This window comes from Ruditapes philippinarum, unplaced genomic scaffold (genome assembly GCF_026571515.1).
Source record: "Ruditapes philippinarum isolate M1 unplaced genomic scaffold, ASM2657151v2 ctg1108_1_1_1_1, whole genome shotgun sequence".
Classification (NCBI taxonomy): domain Eukaryota; kingdom Metazoa; phylum Mollusca; class Bivalvia; order Venerida; family Veneridae; genus Ruditapes; species Ruditapes philippinarum.
Genome location: NW_026864791.1, coordinates 112,625 through 131,456, shown reverse-complemented (window position 1 = coordinate 131,456; position 18,832 = coordinate 112,625). Strand labels below are relative to the sequence as shown.

Below are 18,832 nucleotides of genomic sequence, written 5' to 3'. Positions count from 1 at the left end.
GCAAAAGACCAGACGGGTACCAATTCAAGATGTCAGCGTCCATGGTGCTCCGAATTAGTTTGATAATAATATTTTTCGTTTCCAGCTGCGAAAGCCGTGTCATTAAGGAAGAAGAAATAACAATTTTCAGGTGAAAAGTTGTAACCAATATTTGACGATGCCCTACTATTATTTAGAACTATGCGAATACAGCTAACTAGGGTAGATGGACGTTTCGGTTGCAAACAGGACATTTCGGCCCTAAACCAAATCGACCCCTTTGCAAAAATCGGCCCCTAGACGTTTCGGCTTTTTTCCGCGAGACGTTTCGGCCCTTTTTTATTGCAGTTTTATTAAAGTATTAAAGGAAATTTTATACATAAAAATTGTAGTTTATTCAAATTATTGATTGATTATTCTAGGAATTGAAAAATAGTGGTGATTTTCCCCCCTCTATTTCAAAAAAGGGGGCGTTTTTTAAAAAAATTTAAAAGGGGTTTGCCAATAAATCCCAATTTTAAATTTCGTCTGAAATTAAATTTTACACGAGGCGCCCAAACCGAAAAAAATAATTAAAACGATAAATTTTTATTTAAGGAAAGCAAAATTGCCCCCCCTTTAAATTTTTTTAAAACGAAAACATTTATTAAGAACCTCGATTGATTAAAAGGGGTTTGGCAATAAAAATTTAATTGACCTTTTTTCACTTTCCTGGGTCGTACCCAAATGGGAAATTTTCCTCATTTTTTTGATTTTTTATTACACAAAAAAAAAAGAAATTTGTTAAATGAAAAAAACGGAAAAAATTTTCTGTTTCAATTTTGGGTTGTACAAAAATATGACGCCGTTTTGAAAGGGGCCAAAAAACGCCCGGGGCAAAAACGTTTTTTGGAAATTTTGGGGGCTGATACGTCGGGGGCCAAAATGTCTCGAAATCTTTCGGTTACTGGATGTTTCACCTTCTGGACATTTCGGCCTTTGTGTTTTCAGCTCTTAATTGTTTCGGTCCTGGTATATATTCGGCTACTTTTTATGCCCCCGGGCATATAGTAATTGAACCGTCCGTCCGTCTGTCCGTACGAGGTTAACCTAGAACAGCAAGTTGGATTTTTCTTAAGTTCTACCCGTACCAATGGCTTCTAAGTTTACACACTTACTAATAGGGGTGTAACAATACAGCAAAAACCGTATTGCAATATATTGCCATTTTGCTGAAGCGTATTGCAATATATTGCAATACGTATTGTCGTGTATATGTTTTGATGTAAAGATGGAGTAACATTTATATATTATTATTATATGTATATATTTTTAGTAGAAACTTAATAAAAATGTAAGGAATAAATAGAAAGTAGTGTCACACTATTTGATAAACAAAACTAGTCGCGTGTAACCTTTCACATCTGGGCCGCTTATGTAAATTATGCGGCCGCTTATTGACTTTTAAGTGTACTAGTTGTCGGATACTTTTATCTTACGTTGGCGCCAACAAAATTTGCCAATTAAAGATTTTATGTGAAATTTGTACAAAATTAGAAGGCAATTAATTGAAAATTATGATTTTTATAAAATACCGGTTTTCCAAAAATTGTACTGCGGTTCGAAATTTATTTTTTCATATTGCAATATATCGGTATACCGGTAAACCATTATACCCTTACTTGCTAATCAATACAAAGTACATGATCTGGGCAAGTTACATAACTCTGGCTTTCATATTTACCAAGTTATTGCCCTTTTCAGCACTTAGAAAAATTAAATGAATAATGGTTAACCTAAAACGGCAAGTTGGAAATATCTTAAGTTCTATCTAAACTAATGGCTTTATAATTTCCACACTTACTTATCAATACAAAGTACATGATATTGCCAAGTTATATAACTGTGTCATCCATATTTTCCAGTTATTTCCCTTTTTTCACTTTGAAAATAGGGCCTTGTCTGTTTAACCTATTTCGGCAAGTTGGATTTATCTTTAATTTCTCCTAATTGCTTAATTTCTTAAATGATATCTTTCATATTTAGTAGGTGGATACCTTTGATGGTCCTCTAATTTTTTTGTGGAGTAAGTGGTCTCTAGGGTCAAGGTCACTGGTTTAAAAAATAAATATAAACATTTTTGCTCATACAGCCTTTATATTTTATGTGATGTTTTAAGTTTAATACAAACATGCCAAGGGAGGTCCTCCTTCTTTGGGTGTAGTAAGGGCTCATTTGGGTCAAGGTCAATGTTACCAATGTCAAGGTCACCAATGTTAAAAATAGATTTTTACATTTTTACAGGTGTATTGACCTTATTCTATAGACAGATGATATTTATAATTGATAGAAACATAGACTTTGATGGAGTTAGTGGTCAGTTGGGTCAAGGTCACCAGTGCTAAAAATAGATTTTTACACATTTGCTCATACAGCCTTTATTAAGTGACAAATATATTTTATATTTGGTAGGAAGATAACTTGCATGGTATTCATCCTTTTTTCAGTGGGTCAAGATCACTTGTGCTAAAAATAGATTTTAACACTTGCCCATACAGCTTTTTTTATTGACAGATGTATTTCATATTTGGTAGGAAGATAACTTGCATAGTATTCTTCCTTTGGATGGAGTAAGGGGTCAGTTGGGTCAAGGTCACCAGTGCTAAAAATAGATTTTTACACTTTTGCCCATACAGCCTTTATTTATTGACAGATGTATTTCATATTTGGTAGGAAGATAACTTACATGGTATTCTTCTTTTGGATAGAGTTAGGGGTCAGTTTGGTTAAGGTCACCAGTGCTAAAAATAGATTTTTACACTTTTGTCCATACAGCCTTTATTTATTGACAGATGTATTTCATATTTGGTAGGAAGATAACTTGCATGAAGTTGAATATTTTTGTCCAGAGCATAACTCAAAAAGTTTATGAGATATCAACATGAAACTTCATAGGTGGATAGATCTCATTCAGGAGGTGTGCAGTGCACAAGAATGATAACTCTACCCTTCATAATTTTTGAGTTATTGCCCTTCATTATTTTTCATACTTAATTTTTCATCTGAGTGGAGCATAACTCAAAAAGTCTTTTAGATGTCAACATGAAACTTCATAGGTTGATAGATCTTATTGAGGAGGAATACTATGCACAAGAATGATCACTCTTCCCTTTATAATTATTAGGAGTGCAGCACACAAGAATGATAACTCTACCCTGCATAATTTTTAGTTATTGCCCTTTGTTATTTTTCATGCTTAATTTTTGTCCAGAGCATAACTATAAAAGCCTTTGAGATATCAACTTGAAACTTCATAGGTGGATAGATCTCATTGAGGAGGAGTGCAACACACAAAAAAGATAACCTACTTTGCATTATTTTTCAGTTATTGCCCTTTGTTATTTTCAGCCATCGGTATTCACATAGGTTTCAAATCTGTAATCACTTCAGCCATCAGTTTTCATTACCAAAAGACCTCTTAAAATTGAATTATTTTGCTCTTCTACATATATATTCTTCCAATGAGCAAACACATTGGGCAAGGGATGGCCATGTTGACATGGCTCTTGTCAGATTTATCTCCCTTTGAAGTTAGAATTTTCTTTAAGAAATATTAAAACTTCTTTACTTTTTAAGGTATCTATTTCCATCTTTAAATATATATTTCTTATCATTACACATATGTTGTGTGACAAGGTCCATAACTCTAGTATGTCTAGTTCCAGATGTTTTTCCCCTTGAAATTGGAATTTATGTTTACAACTATAACTTCTTGTCTTAAGAAGAAATATATTTATATCATAATTGATTTTTCTTTCATAGTTTTATTTTCCTTACTGAGTCCAGTATTTTATTAGTCGAGCTTCGCTGTCTCCTGTGACAGCTCTTGTTGGGGATTACCTTGATAACATAGTAACCTCCTCTGAAATTACCCAAAATGGCAGAAATTAAAAAATAGTTTAAAAATGACATTTAAATTGGATCTTCAGAAATAAATTTTTGACAGACAGTCTTGGAAAAGGATCACTTATTAAATAAAAGAATAATCTCAATCATGTATGATACATTTGTATTTATATTTGAATATTTTCCAATAAATGTTAAGTACTGTGATATCAAAGAACCCCGGGCTATGAACTGGTCATTACCCAAGTTCTACTACAAACTCTTCATTAAACCTGTAACATTGCAGGAAATAACTAACCTTTCAATATTTACTTTGGCTGTCAGATTGTCGCTGGTACATGTCATAACATCTCAGACGTCTAGGATTGGAAACAAGGTCTCTGTCCCGGAGATGATTTATGTCTCTGTAAACATAATAATCTAAAATCATCTACTTTGCAGCCGGAAATTTTACATTTTTATGTAATCTTTTTGTCAAGTTATTTTTAACTGTTCTAGAACGCTAATAACTAACAATTATCCCCATACAGTATAGCAATATACAGTAAATGGTGACACTAATCCTTTGATTGGTAAATCTACGTGCCCTTCCAACTAACAATTATCTGTAATAATTTAGATCAATAAAAAGATTAATTGTTTACCCCTTGTGGCTTTCTGAGCAAGGGTGTCAGAAACTGTAATTAACAACTGGCCAGTATAAATTGAATCTGCCTGCAGCTCCATTTAGTGCTAGAACACCATGAAAATTACTGCTAAATATGAGGTGATAGAATCTACAGGATTCGGCAAATGCTTCAAACGACATGGCTAACTTAACATAGCACACAGCTTTATTCTAGTCTGTGACTTACTGAATTTACGAATACTAATACTTCGAAAAAAAAGGGAAGAAAAACCGTTAATAATTATTGACATTTTGTCTTGTTTATGTTGTAATTAAACTTGCAAGTTGTAGATTCCGGTAAAATATGTTGTATGCCACTAAATAAATTTTAGAAGCAATTTGGTTGCTGATCAATAACTACTGATTGCATCATTGATGGTGGTGGGTGATTGATAATTAACCAATTACATGATTTAACTTTCTCATATAAGCATACGTTTGCATAATATATCGTTTGACATGCGTAATTTTACAAACTAAAATTTTATGAACATGTGTAAAATTGAAGCACGAAAGGTTATTTTTTTTAATATCTTGTCCATGTATCAAAGTGAGGCATTTTTTGAAATCATTGATTCCTTCATGAATGTCCAACAATCAATTTAAGATAAAAACTGTTGCATACTGCATTCTGTTAACTTTTTCATGAATTGAGCAATTTTGAGTTGTATCCTCTGTTATAATATATATCGAGAAAAGAAAAAAATGACAGAAGTCCCTGTGTCTGTATATAATCTGATAATTGAGATACTCAAGATACCATTGTAAACACAAGTCATATACACGCTGGTCTCTCAAATCGACCTGTGTTAAGTACAACACGTCACTCACCCCCATTTAGTGTAAAAATGACTATGGCTATTTTTTTTATAAAACACATTATATATGATGTATACAAATATCAGATCTATTTCAACAAAATACAATAAACAAACAGGTAAATAGATTAAATAATATCATTATTTGTAGTAGATCCCACAGATGGCTTTTAAATTTAATTGTTTTTTCGCTTTAGTTTACAATTGTATTGTTAAATCATTTCCGTGTTCAAGCCGCCATGTAGGAAACATAGTGCGTTACCCATCAGGCTTAGAGTTGTTTAACACAGATAAGTTAGACCGTTGTACACAACGCTTCCCAGCAAACACAAGACGTCATACTGACGTCAGATTTAAGTCAGGTTCTGACGTCGGATGACGGTCGGAAAAACGGTTGGATTTGAAAGTTTTTTTGACGTAATAATCTGACGTCAGGTAGACGTCAGAATCTAACCATTATTTAACCTTTTTCTGACCAAAATCTGACCATTATCTAACCATTTTCCGACCTCAATCTGACCATTTTCAGCACACCTCGTCTGTCCGGAGGATATGTAGCGTTTGTAGCGCCCAATAGCGTGTGTGACATCATTTTCACTGAAAAAAAGAAATTTATGAAACATGTAAAAATAACAAGCAAAAATGTTTTCATGGTTATCTTAACTTAATGAACAATTTTGCCAACTTTTTATAAGAGAGCTTTAACAAAAATTAAAAGTAAACATAAATACTGAACATTTAAAAAGCCGCTTTTAAACTCCAGTTTAGTATGGATTAAAGTATGTAATAGAATTTACAAAAATCTTACTTTCATATGTTTCTTTTTACATATTCACGTGTTTCCGTCCCTCCGACCTTTGAGAGCATGTCCAACACTTTAACTACCTGAAAAGAAAATTATATTCTAACTTATGTATATATTCTACGTTTGAAATAGAACAGTTACGCACGCAAGTCTTAAATATTTCATAGTTTTAAATTAAAGATTTAATGCCGAAATGTCTGGAACAAAAACGTCTTGGGTAATTTGGGACCGGAACGTTTTGGGTTATTTGGGACCGAAACGTCTTGGTCCGAAATGCTCGAAATCGTACAAATTCATTCTCAATTCTCAGATTTTAACTGACAAAAACATCACAGTTTAAGAAAAATATGAAAACTAAGCATTCTCTTTGTTAGTACTGAAAGGCATATTATAAACTCTTCACAAGCAGAGTTAAAACATGTCAATTTTAAAAAGATTTATTATTAGACATTATCGCGAATTAGTGTGACATTTTACTTCAGCTGTTCAAAAAATGATAATTAAATTTAAGAGTGCTTGCAATTATGCAATTATTTATCAAATACAAAGTAGAAATAACTTGAACTGACCTTTTTGTTCAAGAAAATCTATAATATTCACTTATCAATGCATCCCGATTCCAGACCGACAGCCAAAACGTAACGCCTACGAATTTGAATTTCTATCCACGTGACTTTAGATTCGAATTATAGGTTAATTAAATTTTCTTTCCCTTTTATGTCACTATGATTAAATGTTAAAGCACTATTAAAACTCGTAATTTTGATACATATAATGTACCACAAATGATAATATTACAACGTTAAATGATTGGAACTTGTAAACAGATCTGTGGCTATAAATAGATTTCATAACAATAACACATGTAACTTGCATATATACAGCGTCACCTATATGTTTTATTAGGTTGCAGCGCCGCGATCTTGGTCTGTATTTATATAACAACACTTCATTTGTAATCCAAATAACATTTGAAAAAAAGTTTAAATGATTACAACAGCGAATAAGGATTATTTTTTGTTATTTTTTTTACCTACCGTCAGGACACCGATCAGAACCTGACGTTAGTACAACGTCAAAAAGAAACGTCTATTAGACATCGGTATTTTAACGTCAGATTTACGTCGTATCTTGGTCGCCGACGTCGTGACCAAAATCTAACATTAATCCGACGTTATTTTAACGTCATGTGTTTGCTGGGTTTCACATGTGGATTTATCCAGTATTTGTAGAGTTATTGCCCACGATTTAGTAAAAACCGTTTCATTATGTTAGGTTATTTGTTCCTTGAGTGCTTGAGTAAGAATCAACCAACTTTACAGGAATAATGATCAACATCACTTTGAAGCTATGCTGGGATTTTGCATGTGGATTTTTTCAGTTTTGTTAGAGAAACTGTGCCCTCTCCTATGGGTGGGGTATTTAGATTTACCCTTGTCCATCCGTCCGTCCGTCCATTCATCCATCCCACCGTCCGTTCTGATTTTGTGTTGCACATAGCGCAAAAAGGAATTGATCTAGAGTCATGAAACTTGACAGGAATGTTGATCAGCATCTGAAGTTGTGCACATGGGTATTTTCGTGTGGAAATATTTAGTAATTTTAGAGTTATTGCCCTTGATTTAGTAAAAATTTACAATTATCAACTTGTGTCGCACGTAACTCATAAATTATTTAACCTAGGGTTATGAAACTTTACAGGAATGTTAATCAGCATGTGTAGTTGTGCACCTGTTATTTTCGTTTACATTTATTTTGTATTTGTAGAGTTATTGTCCTTGACTTAGTAACAATTTGCAATTTTCAAAATGTGTTACATGTAGCTCAAAAAGTATTTGACATAGGGTCATGAAACTTTACAGGAATGTTGATCAGCATGTGAAGTTGTGCATCTGAGGTTTCACTTGTAAATTGATATGTTTTGTCAGAGTTATTGCCCTTGACTAAGTTAAAATTTGCAATTTTCAATTTGTGTCGTGCGTAGCTCAAAATGTATTTAACCCGAGTGTCGTGAAATTTAACAGGAATGTTGGTCAGCATATGTAGTTGTGCACCTTGGATTTCGCTTGTGGATTTATCCAGTACTTGTAGAGTTATTGCCCTTGACTTAGTAAAAATTCTTTCATTATGTTGTGTAATTTGTTCCTTGAGTGCTTGAGTAAGAATCAATCAAAATTTTGCCAGGAATAATGATCAAGATCACTGTGAAGGTTTTTGTCATTAGAAAATTTGTAGCAGAGTCTACAAATATTTTAAAAATATGCAGCAAGGAGAAAAAAAATCTTTATCTTACGCATAATGTGCTTTAGAAAAAAATATTATATTATCTAGTTTGTGGTTCTTTAATGTGCACATTTTCTAAATGCATCCATGTTGTTTACTTTCAGGAAAAAAGTTACAGATATGTTTCATCATGCATATGATGGCTATATCAGACATGCATATCCTTATGATGAACTAAGACCATTAACTTGTGATGGCCATGACACATGGGGAAGGTTAGATTTGCACAATTTTCATATATGTAGTGACTTACTTTCACAAGCCCAAAAAAAATTTGGTGTACATTGCTATGCACCTGGTTGTCAATCTGTCCTTCCCTTCATCTTTAGAATTCTGGATCCAGTCATTACTAAAAAATACAAAAGCAACATTGATGCTTTCTTGTGTGTGGAAAGAAGGTCATATAGAAATTATACATTTTTTTTTTATGCCCCCGGGCATATAGTAATTGAACCGTCCATCTGTCCGTTTGTCCGTACGAGGTTAACCTAGAACGGCAAGTTGGACTTTTCTTAAGTTCTACCTGTACCAATGGCTTCTTAGTTTACACACTTACTAATCAATACAAAGTACATGATTTGTTCAAGTTACATAACTATGGCTTCCATATTTACCAAGTTATTGCCCTTTTCAGCACTTAGATAATGAATAATGGTTAACCTAAAACGGCAAGTTGGAAATATCTTAAATTCTATCTATACTAATGGCTTCATAATTTCCAAACTTACTTATCAATACAAAGTTCATGATATTGCCAAGTTATATAACTGTGTCATCCATATTTCCCAGTTATTTCCCTTTTTTCACTTTGAAAATAGGGCCTTGTCTGGTTAACCTATTCCGGAAGTTAGATTTATTGTAAATTTCTCTTAATTGCTTAATTTATTTAATGATATCTTGCATATTTGGTAGGTGGATACCTTTGATGGTCCTCTAATTTTTTGTGGAGTAAGTGGTCTCTAGGGTCAAGGTCACTGGTTTAGAAAATAAATTTAAAATTTTTTCTCATACAGCCTTTATTTTTTGGTTGATGTCTTTCATGTTTAATCCAAACATGCCAAGGGAGGTCCTCCTTCTTTGGGTATAGTAAGGGGTCATTTGGGTCAAGGTCAATGTCACCAATGTCAAGGTCACCAATGTTAAAAATAGATTTTTACATTTTACAGGTGTATTAACCATATTCTATAGACAGATGTCATTTATAATTGATAGGAACATAAAATTTGATGGAGTTAGTGGTCAGTTGGGTCAAGGTCACCAGTGCTAAAAATAGATTTTTACACTTTTGCTGATACAGCCTTTATTTATTGACAGATATATTTCATATTTGGTAGGAAGATAACTTGCATGGTATTCATCCTTTTGATTGGGGTAGGGATCAGTGGGTCAAGGTCACAAGTGCTAAAAATAGATTTTTACACTTTTGCCCATACAGGCTTTATTTATTGACAGTTGTTTTTCATATTTGATATGAAGATAACTTGCATGGCATTCTTCCTCTTGATTGAGTTAGGGATCAGTGTGTCAATGTCACTAGTGCTAAAAATAGATTTTTACACTTTTGCCCATACAGCCTTTATTTATTGACAGATATATTTCATATTTGGTAAGAAGATAACTTGCATGTTATTCTTACTTTGGATGGAGTTAGGGGTCAGTTGGGTCAAGGTCACAAGTGCTAAAAAATAGATTTTTACACTTTTGCCCATACAGCCTTTATTTATTGACAGATTTATTTCATATTTTGGTTGGAAGATAACTTGCATGGTATTCTTCCTTTGAATGGAGTAAGGGGTATAACATTTTCCCATACAGCCTTTATTGACAGATGTATTTCATATTTGGTAGGAAGATAACTTGCATGATATTCTATAGGTGTCAGTGGGTCAAGGTCAAGGGTGCCAAGTATAGATTTCTTACATTTATATATATTTGATAAAGTTGAATATTTATCACTTCACAAGTCATAGCAATGACTTGGCAACTTATATATTTCACAATTACAAAATGCCATGACTCTGTCAAGCTATATAACTTGTGTTTACAATTTTTTGGCAATGTTTCTGTCCATAACTGAGTGAATGGGTAAACATTTTTTGAAATATTGCTACTGACAAGAATCTGAGCCGGGGGCATTTGTCTTTAACAAACACGTTCTTGTTTTTAATTGTGATTGCTATGGCTACAGAAATGATGAAAATAACAAAACTGGATCTTGCCATAATTCAAAAAGAACATAAAGTTGGTTTATGATACTTGTTATGTGGATACAGGACCATAGGGAGCTGATTAAATTCTTTATGGCCCCCAGTCTGTCCTTTCTAGCTTACATTTGGATACTTATGTGGCCAGAGGTACAATTATAGGTAACTGTATTTCTCTTTGAAGTCATTCATTCTATAAGGCTTTAATATGGCAACTGTATTCCTAGAAACTTTGGTGCAAACAATTTTTTCACATTTTTCACAAGGATGGCTTTGTCGCGCAAACATTGACTGCGAATTTCGCGAAAATTAAGTCGCTAGGGTAAAGAGCATCTATATTACTAATTTGACAATTATGTTTCTGTATGTGTTCTTTCCATACCTGGAAAACAAGATTTAGGCATATGATATTGACAAAATCTTTTAAAGCTGCATGCCTCCAGATGACCCAAAATATTTCAAGAAAATTAAACTTGGAAAAACCATACTAAAACTTTGAGAAAAGTAAACAAATTAAAGATTCAAGTGATAATTTATATCTTATGTGCAATTAATGACTGTATTTTGTAGTATTTATCACCATATTTCTACTGCGTTACTAACGCAGTAGGGGCTATTTATGCATATTTTGACCTCTTTGGTAATTTACGTGGATTTTAAGTGCCGATTGTAATGTGTCAAGTACTTTCTTTGTTCATTTCACAATATTTTACCTTTAAATACATTTTCAAAATTTTCATGAAAATTAGGATGAATCTGGAGGCGTGCTGCTTTAAGTTTACTTGTAAACAATCTATATGTAAGATATAAGATACCATTCTCACATAATTCTTTGATACCAGAAAAATGAAAATGCATTCAAAATACTTTTTACTTTGCAAACAATGTTTCAATTTACCATCTGAAGATCAGTGGCTTTAATATGTTTAAATGTGTTGGACATAATAACAATGTTTTTTTGAAGTTATATACCGGTATGATACCTAAAAATCAGTTTACATTATATATGATATTAGTTTTCTCAATGTAAAGCATGCTTTATAATGATTATTTATTTGTATTACAGTTACTCATTGACTCTGATAGATACCCTTGACATGTTGGTGATTATGGGAAACAACACAGAATTTCAGAGAGTTGCTAATCTTGTCATTGAAAAGCTTGATTTTGATGTTGACATCAATGTATCAGTTTTTGAGACAAATATTAGAGGTAAATTTGATAAGAAATTTTACTTTTGTAGCAAAACCATTGACCTTCAAACCTTGGTCTTGCATTTGACATAATCATCTCAATGTGCTACACAAATTATATCGGTGAATATCAAAGTTTTAGACTGGGACAGAATCTGATATTTGCAGCATTTCAGGTTTATGGGAATTTATCTTTGATCTTTATGTGGCATTTTCCCAAGGTAATGATTTCCTGAACACATCTGCATATTGTCTTTCATTCGAAATGCTAAAATATGACATTGACCCCAAAATTCACTAAACACTACTGCATTATGGCAAAGTTCAATTGTATAGAAACAAAAAAAAGTCTACATCTGTTGTTAATGCAGTGGCATAGCATTTTTTCACAAAATCAGTTTTGTTTATTTTCTTAAATGATATGATTATGTAATCAGGGTTGTCCCCAAAATGTTTTTATTAGCATCAACAGATGGCCTCTATGGAATGTTGCACAACAACTGATCAAGGCCTTAAAAAAAACTGTTGTCTAAGATTTTCTGTGAAACCCTTCTTGATCTGTGTTAAATCATTATTGATATCATGTTAATAATTACGTGTTTTCATAATGGCCTTGTTATTGGGCTTTAAACTGTCATATTAGCCTTCGACCTTTGGCCTCAACAAAGCCATTATGAAAACACCTAATTATTAACAATTTTATTAATTAACTACACATAATCTAAAAAAGTTAAGTACTTTGTAAAACAAAAAATAACTAATATAAAATTCGGTTGTTTAGAGGTATTGCAAATGAGATTCTTGTTTTAAAAATGTCTCGGAAATCTACCTTGCAGCAATTCAAAATAGCAACTTTTTACAATGAAAAAAAAAAGCAGATTCATAAGCTGGAGAGCCAATCAAAATCTCCAATCTCATAATAGCCAAGTTTTCTCATAAAGGCCGTACATTTTGCATAATGACCTTGTTTAATGTTCATGATGTTGTGGTGAACTTCATCTTAGCGGTGAGTGAAAGATAAAAGGCATTATTGAAGTAAAGCCGGAAAGCTGAGCATGTACACACTTACACTAGCATGTTATCTTCACTTCCAGTATTGCTATGACTGGTTAGAAATTAGAAATAAAACTGTCCTCAAGTCACATGACACACCCCTGATAAATAGAATGGAAGTAGAACCTGCAACTTATAATTTAAAAAACAGTTGTTTGTTGTTGTAAAAACTTACATAAAGTGCGGGTAAAACAGGGAAGAGCGTGTACATGCTCAGCCTATGACTTTTCCAATAATGCCCCTCATCCTAGGAGGAAGGGCCATCATTTTACGCAAAGCCTGTGGCTTTCACTCTTTAAAAAAACAGCAACAAACAATATCTGTGGAAGTTAAACAAATCTTTGATTTTTGTTAAAAAAAATGTTTGAAGTTATTTATAACAAATTAACTTGAAATAATAGAGTCAATTGTTAATGGGCAAGATTGTTTTGCCTCTTTATCTGTCGGCTATATGGACAACGCCAAGTTTGTTTTCATAATCATGAAAATTATCTACTCAGTATTGGTATTCCAAGGGTTAAAAATAGAAACCGCATCACTTTCAATTCAAAAGAATGAAAGCTCACCAATGATTGGCTGTTTGAAAGACCACAAGAAAGTGACGTAACCTGTGGTGAATGTCAGATCCTTATGTGTAGTGTTATTTAGGAGCTGATTTTAGGCAAATTGTTTTTTGTTTTTTTTTAAGATTTGTTTAAACCTTTTATTTGTTTGATTTTAGAAGAAGTAAAAAACGTCTAGCATTGTCCCAGCCTGGCAGTGCCCCTGATAGAGATTTTAAGTGTATGAATTATAACTTTCTGTCCATTTAATTATAGCTCTGAGTTTCACTACAATAATTATTTTAATCATGTCCTTTTGGTCAAAATTAGCCCCATCCTTGTGGGGTCACTTAAATTATATAAACTAATAAAGGGAAATACATTGAATTGTTATTGTTCAAACCAGCTTAGCTATTTGGCATATAGCATTGCCTTGCTGACTTCTACAAAAGTTAGTTATATAAATCTTTGCCCAAGGGTAAAATTTTGTCTTGCCAAAGGTCATTTTATTTAGACTTGTACTCTATAGGTAAATAGATTTAAATCTTGTTGAAAATTACAATGCACACAGTTTAGATACTAGAAGTTTAGGTATGTAGCATTATTTTACAGACATCTATAAGTATAATATGGATCACACAGCTGTCAAAAAATGACAAAACTAATGTGAGATTCAATTACCTACTTCTTCTTTGAAAAAATGTGACATTTTCAATTTCTAGCAATGTATCTCAGGTGGGCAATCTAGAACCAGTTCATTGATATATTATATGACATTCATTTACAAAACTACAGATTTATGGAAGTGTTTATTATTTTAGTTGTTGGGGGTCTTATATCAGCTCATTTGATGTCAAAAAGAGGTGGATTAGACCTTGAACCAGGCTGGCCATGTTCTGGTCCCTTGCTTAGAATGGCAGAAGATGTTGCAAGAAGACTCTTACCAGGTACATGTAATATAATTCTGTAGAATTTAATTATGTTTGCTTAGTTTTAAATGAAATAATTAGGGAATTTCTAAGCATCTTTGGAGGCTGTATGTTTTGTCTTAGCTAGACATTGTAATTGTCAAACTTCACTTTACTCATTACTGCTGCTTTGATAATTTTGTTGTTAAAGCAGCACTAAAAAAAATGTGCCACAGTACTTTTGATTTAAAAACATAAAAAAAGTTGAAAGAAATTGAAATATTTCTTTAAAAAGTTTATATTTTGACATTTTTCCTTCAAAAACAGAAGTCCATTTTCAGTTAAAGGGATCTACCTTCTTTAATTATTTTATGGAAATCTTTGATCCATGTTATTTCTGTAATATAAGGCAGAAAAGCATTATGGATAATGCAGAAAAAATCATGTAAAACTTTAAAGGGAAATAAATAAACTGCTTTGGTTTTGATATTTGTCATAATTTGTGGCAATAAAAAATGATAAATAATTGATTACATCATTTATATAATGACTTGTATGTTGATTAAATAATTATGCTTGAAATATGATTACAGCTATACAAGCCTACACAACTTTGAAATATGATCCCTAATCTCCACTACTGTTGTGACAAATGACAATGACCTGATATTAACCAGACTACATTGGAATGCTTCTTTATTGTTCCCCATCTTGTGTTGCCTCTACTCTTTTGTGTACAGAGTAGCGATGACATGGAAGGATCACTTCTCTATCATCTGTCTGTTTGTCTGTCTGTCTGTTTGCCACAAAACTTGTTCAGACTACAACTCAAAAACTACTGGTCCAGTTTCATCCAAACTTTACAAGAATGATCAGTACAAACTTACTAAATAGTTGTGCATATTGTCAGCGTTTTATTATTCTTTGATTTTAAGCTTGACTTTTTCAAAGAAAAATTTCAAGCTATTGCTACTATCAGGTTGCTGTTGCTGTCCAGAAACTTTAACGTTGGCCATTATTGTTTTGTTTCTTAAAGAGTATTCTTACTATAATTTTCATCCTCTGATGTGTTTGACTGTAGAAATAAGTCGAGTGTAGCCCCTACTAGGCGATAGCTCTTGTTCTATAGGCTAACTCTGGAATTAAGAATATTTAGTTTTTTTCCAGCTAATAAAGTAGGTACAAACAAACTAGTACAGTTACAGCTTCGAAAACAAGCAAAACAGGTTGATTAATCTATTGTGATGGGTAGTGCACCGTGAATCTATAATGTTAAAAGTTAGTTTGTACCAATAGATAAGCTGGGAAAAACCCACATTTTCCGAGTTCTGGATAATGTCTATTGAGCTTGATTGCATATTAACTTTGTGCATTTGACAACTGCTCTTACTTAAGGTCCATGATGCTCTGATATGAAGAGCTCTTATTATATGAATAAACTTCTAAATAAATTGATTATACATATTGTGCTCTATCTGCAGCATTTGACACACCAACTGGCATGCCCTATGGGACAGTGAATTTGATGTATGGTGTACCAACAGGGGAGACAACTGTTACATGTACTGCTGGTGTGGGTACATTCCTTGTGGAATTTGGAGCATTAAGTAAACTTACTGGAGACCCAATTTTTGAAAAAGTTGCCATGAGGGCTATGAATAGTCTTTACAAAGCTCGTTCAAACATAGACCTGGTAATTTCATTGGAATTTTATTTTAGATAATTATGCTTATCAATTTTGTTTTATGTTCTGAGCTCACCTGATCGTCATGTTGAACTTTTGAGATCTACTTTTGTTTGTCTTGTTTCAACAATTTTTTGTCTTCATAATTATAGCACTTTTATATTTTAATAGTTCGAACGAAAAATGCACAGAACTTGTATCATCAGAATATCTTATTTCCTTTCTTGACAAGGTTGCTCTTGAAAGGGTCAAAACAGAAACATTTGCCATGTTTGATGTATAGCAGCTTCATTTTGCTGACTTTTGCTCACCTGAGCTAGCTCAGTGATCTTTTAGGATCGTTGAATGTCCGTCGTCCGTCCCACACTTGTTCGTTTAAATAACACCGATCTAGCAGTCACATTTTTGCATCAAATCATTATCAAACTTTGTCAGGATGCTTATCTAGTTAATAGCTGAGATGAGTTCGAACATGGGTCATCTCGGATGAAAAACTAGGTCATAGGAGCTAAAAATAGAAAAACTTTGTTAACACTCTTGCCTCAATCATCATCAAACTTGGTCAGGATGCTTGTCTAGGTAATAGCTCGGATGAGTTCGAACATGGGTCATCTCAGATGAAAAACTAGGTCACTGGAGCTAAAAATAGAAAAACCTTGTTAACACTCTAGTGGTCACATTTTTGCCTCAATCATCATCAAACTTGGTCAGGATGCTTGTCTAGATGATAGCTCAGATGAGTTCGAACATGGGTCATCTCGGATGAAAAAGTAGGTCACCGGAGCTAAAAATAGAAAAATATTATTAACACTCTAGTGGCTACTGTTTTGATCCAAATATCCTGTAAATTGGTCTGAAAGATTGTTTTGATGATTTCTAGGTCAAGTTTGAACATGGATTATCTCAGATAAAAAACAAGGTCACACTGCCCAAATATTGAAAAACCTTGTTAACACTCTAGTTGTCACATTTTTGACTCAATTATCATCAAAGTTGGTCAGGATGCTTGTCTAGGTAATTGCTCGGATGAGTTTGAACATGGGTCATCTTTATGAAAAACTAGGTCACAGGAGCTAAAAATAGAAAAATCTTGTTAACACTCTAGTGGCTACTGTTTTGATCCAAGTATCCTGGAAATTGGTCTGAAAGTTTGTTTTGATAATTTTTTCTAGGTCAAGTACGAATATAGGTCACCTGGGTAAAAAACTAGGTCACACTGCTCAAATATGGATAATCCTTCTTAACTCTCTAGTGGTGACATTTTGACTCACCTGTCATGAAACTTGGTCATAATGCTTGTCTAGGTAATTGTTTGGATGTTTTTGATGGGTCAGGTGAGTGATCTAGGGCCATCATGGCCCTCTTGTTTAAGCTAAATCCAACTATACACTGTATAGTCAAGCCAGTCACATGACTATAGTTGGTAAACAAATACACGGCTGCTATTTACAGTTTATTATAGACAATTAACTATAGAGATTGTTGGTATACACACATCTTGACATCTCTGCAATATCATACTGATATATAGTTCACCTAGGGTCACAAGCTGGTATCTGGAGATTGCCAACATACAGTTGCCACCACAGATGTTTGCCCCGTTATTTGCTGTGGCGGACATTTTCCATTTTGGAAGGTGCCTCCCTAAAATTTTTGAAGGGAAGTCATTTTTAAAAATGTTAAATGCATTTGTTTTTGTTACCGAAATACATCGCCGTTTGTCAAAATTCCATAGTGCTTAAATACACAAACACACTTGCGCAAGTTTGTGAAAACAAAATAGCATCCATAAATAAATGAAATATAATGTTTCCATTGTTGTAATGTGTTGTAAAGGTAGCAAAATGTAAACAAAGTAGTATTTTGCCTTCCATATAAAATTCTAATTAACTATAAAGAAGCAAAGGGTAATGAGTAATTTTGGAAACTGTAACAAGATACAAAAAAAAAAGAATAAATAAAATAAAAATGATAGCATTTCTGAAGCATGATGGACCTTTAAATAGAAATTGTTAGGACTAGAAGGACTGTGGTAATAGCTGTCAAAGCTTATAGATCTATTAAGCTGCAAAATGCTATTATAATGTATAATAGACATTGAAACTTTAGAGGCTAGTAATATTGAATTTGTTATACATGCCAAAAGTTTAAAAATATTTACTCTCCTAGTACTGGACTGATTTTAGCCAAATTTGGATATTATTGAAACATTATAAAAAATACATAAGTCAATGAAAATAAGACGATTTACTAAAACTTGTCACTAATTTATTCCTTCTATATTCATATAAAAATATGGCATAGACATTGTTTGCAGTGATGTCTTGGTAGTGGTGTTAACACAACTAAAATTGTCAAACTATAACTATCCATATCATATCACCAGGGGTATATAGGCAGGGGTTATTTAATTTGCTTGAGAAAATGATCACTTGCTTTTTTGATTATTTATTTCTTACTTTCACACATACTGTGCATCTGTTTTCTTTAAAGGTATATAAATTTCTTTTTGATTGATTTCAGGTAGGCAATCATATAGATGTTGCAACTGGAAAGTGGACAGCACTTGATTCTGGAATTGGGGGTGGAGTTGATTCTTATTTTGAGTATCTTGTTAAGGGTTCTATCATGTTTCAAAACACAGAACTTCTGGACATGTATAATGGTAAGTACTCTCATTGTAATCATGATTATAAACATATACAAGAAAACTTATTTAAATGTTCTTGCCTGGAGCTACCTAGAGATTAATTAGTTTGCTTAAAGTATATTAATTCACTGGTACACCTCTACAAAAGTTATATTAATCAT

The 18,832-nt window shown here is 32.9% G+C and overlaps 1 protein-coding gene and 1 long non-coding RNA gene across 2 annotated transcripts in view; one reads left to right on the top strand and one right to left on the bottom strand.

Annotated features, from left to right (window-relative positions):
- Positions 1-18,832, top strand: part of LOC132726791 (ER degradation-enhancing alpha-mannosidase-like protein 2) — a 34,168-nt gene continuing 15,336 nt past the window's right edge. The window contains exons 1-6 of the mRNA XM_060712158.1: positions 1-130; positions 8,542-8,652; positions 11,708-11,853; positions 14,251-14,376; positions 15,819-16,030; positions 18,545-18,686. Of these exons, the coding sequence (XP_060568141.1) occupies positions 30-130; positions 8,542-8,652; positions 11,708-11,853; positions 14,251-14,376; positions 15,819-16,030; positions 18,545-18,686 (838 nt within the window). The 5' untranslated portion in view covers positions 1-29. The remainder of the gene's footprint in view (positions 131-8,541; positions 8,653-11,707; positions 11,854-14,250; positions 14,377-15,818; positions 16,031-18,544; positions 18,687-18,832) is intronic.
- LOC132726799 (uncharacterized) lies at positions 5,873-6,828 on the bottom strand. Its single transcript, XR_009625254.1, has 3 exons — positions 6,724-6,828; positions 6,158-6,234; positions 5,873-5,946 (listed from the first exon to the last, which is right to left on the bottom strand). It is a non-coding gene; the product is annotated as an uncharacterized LOC132726799 (long non-coding RNA).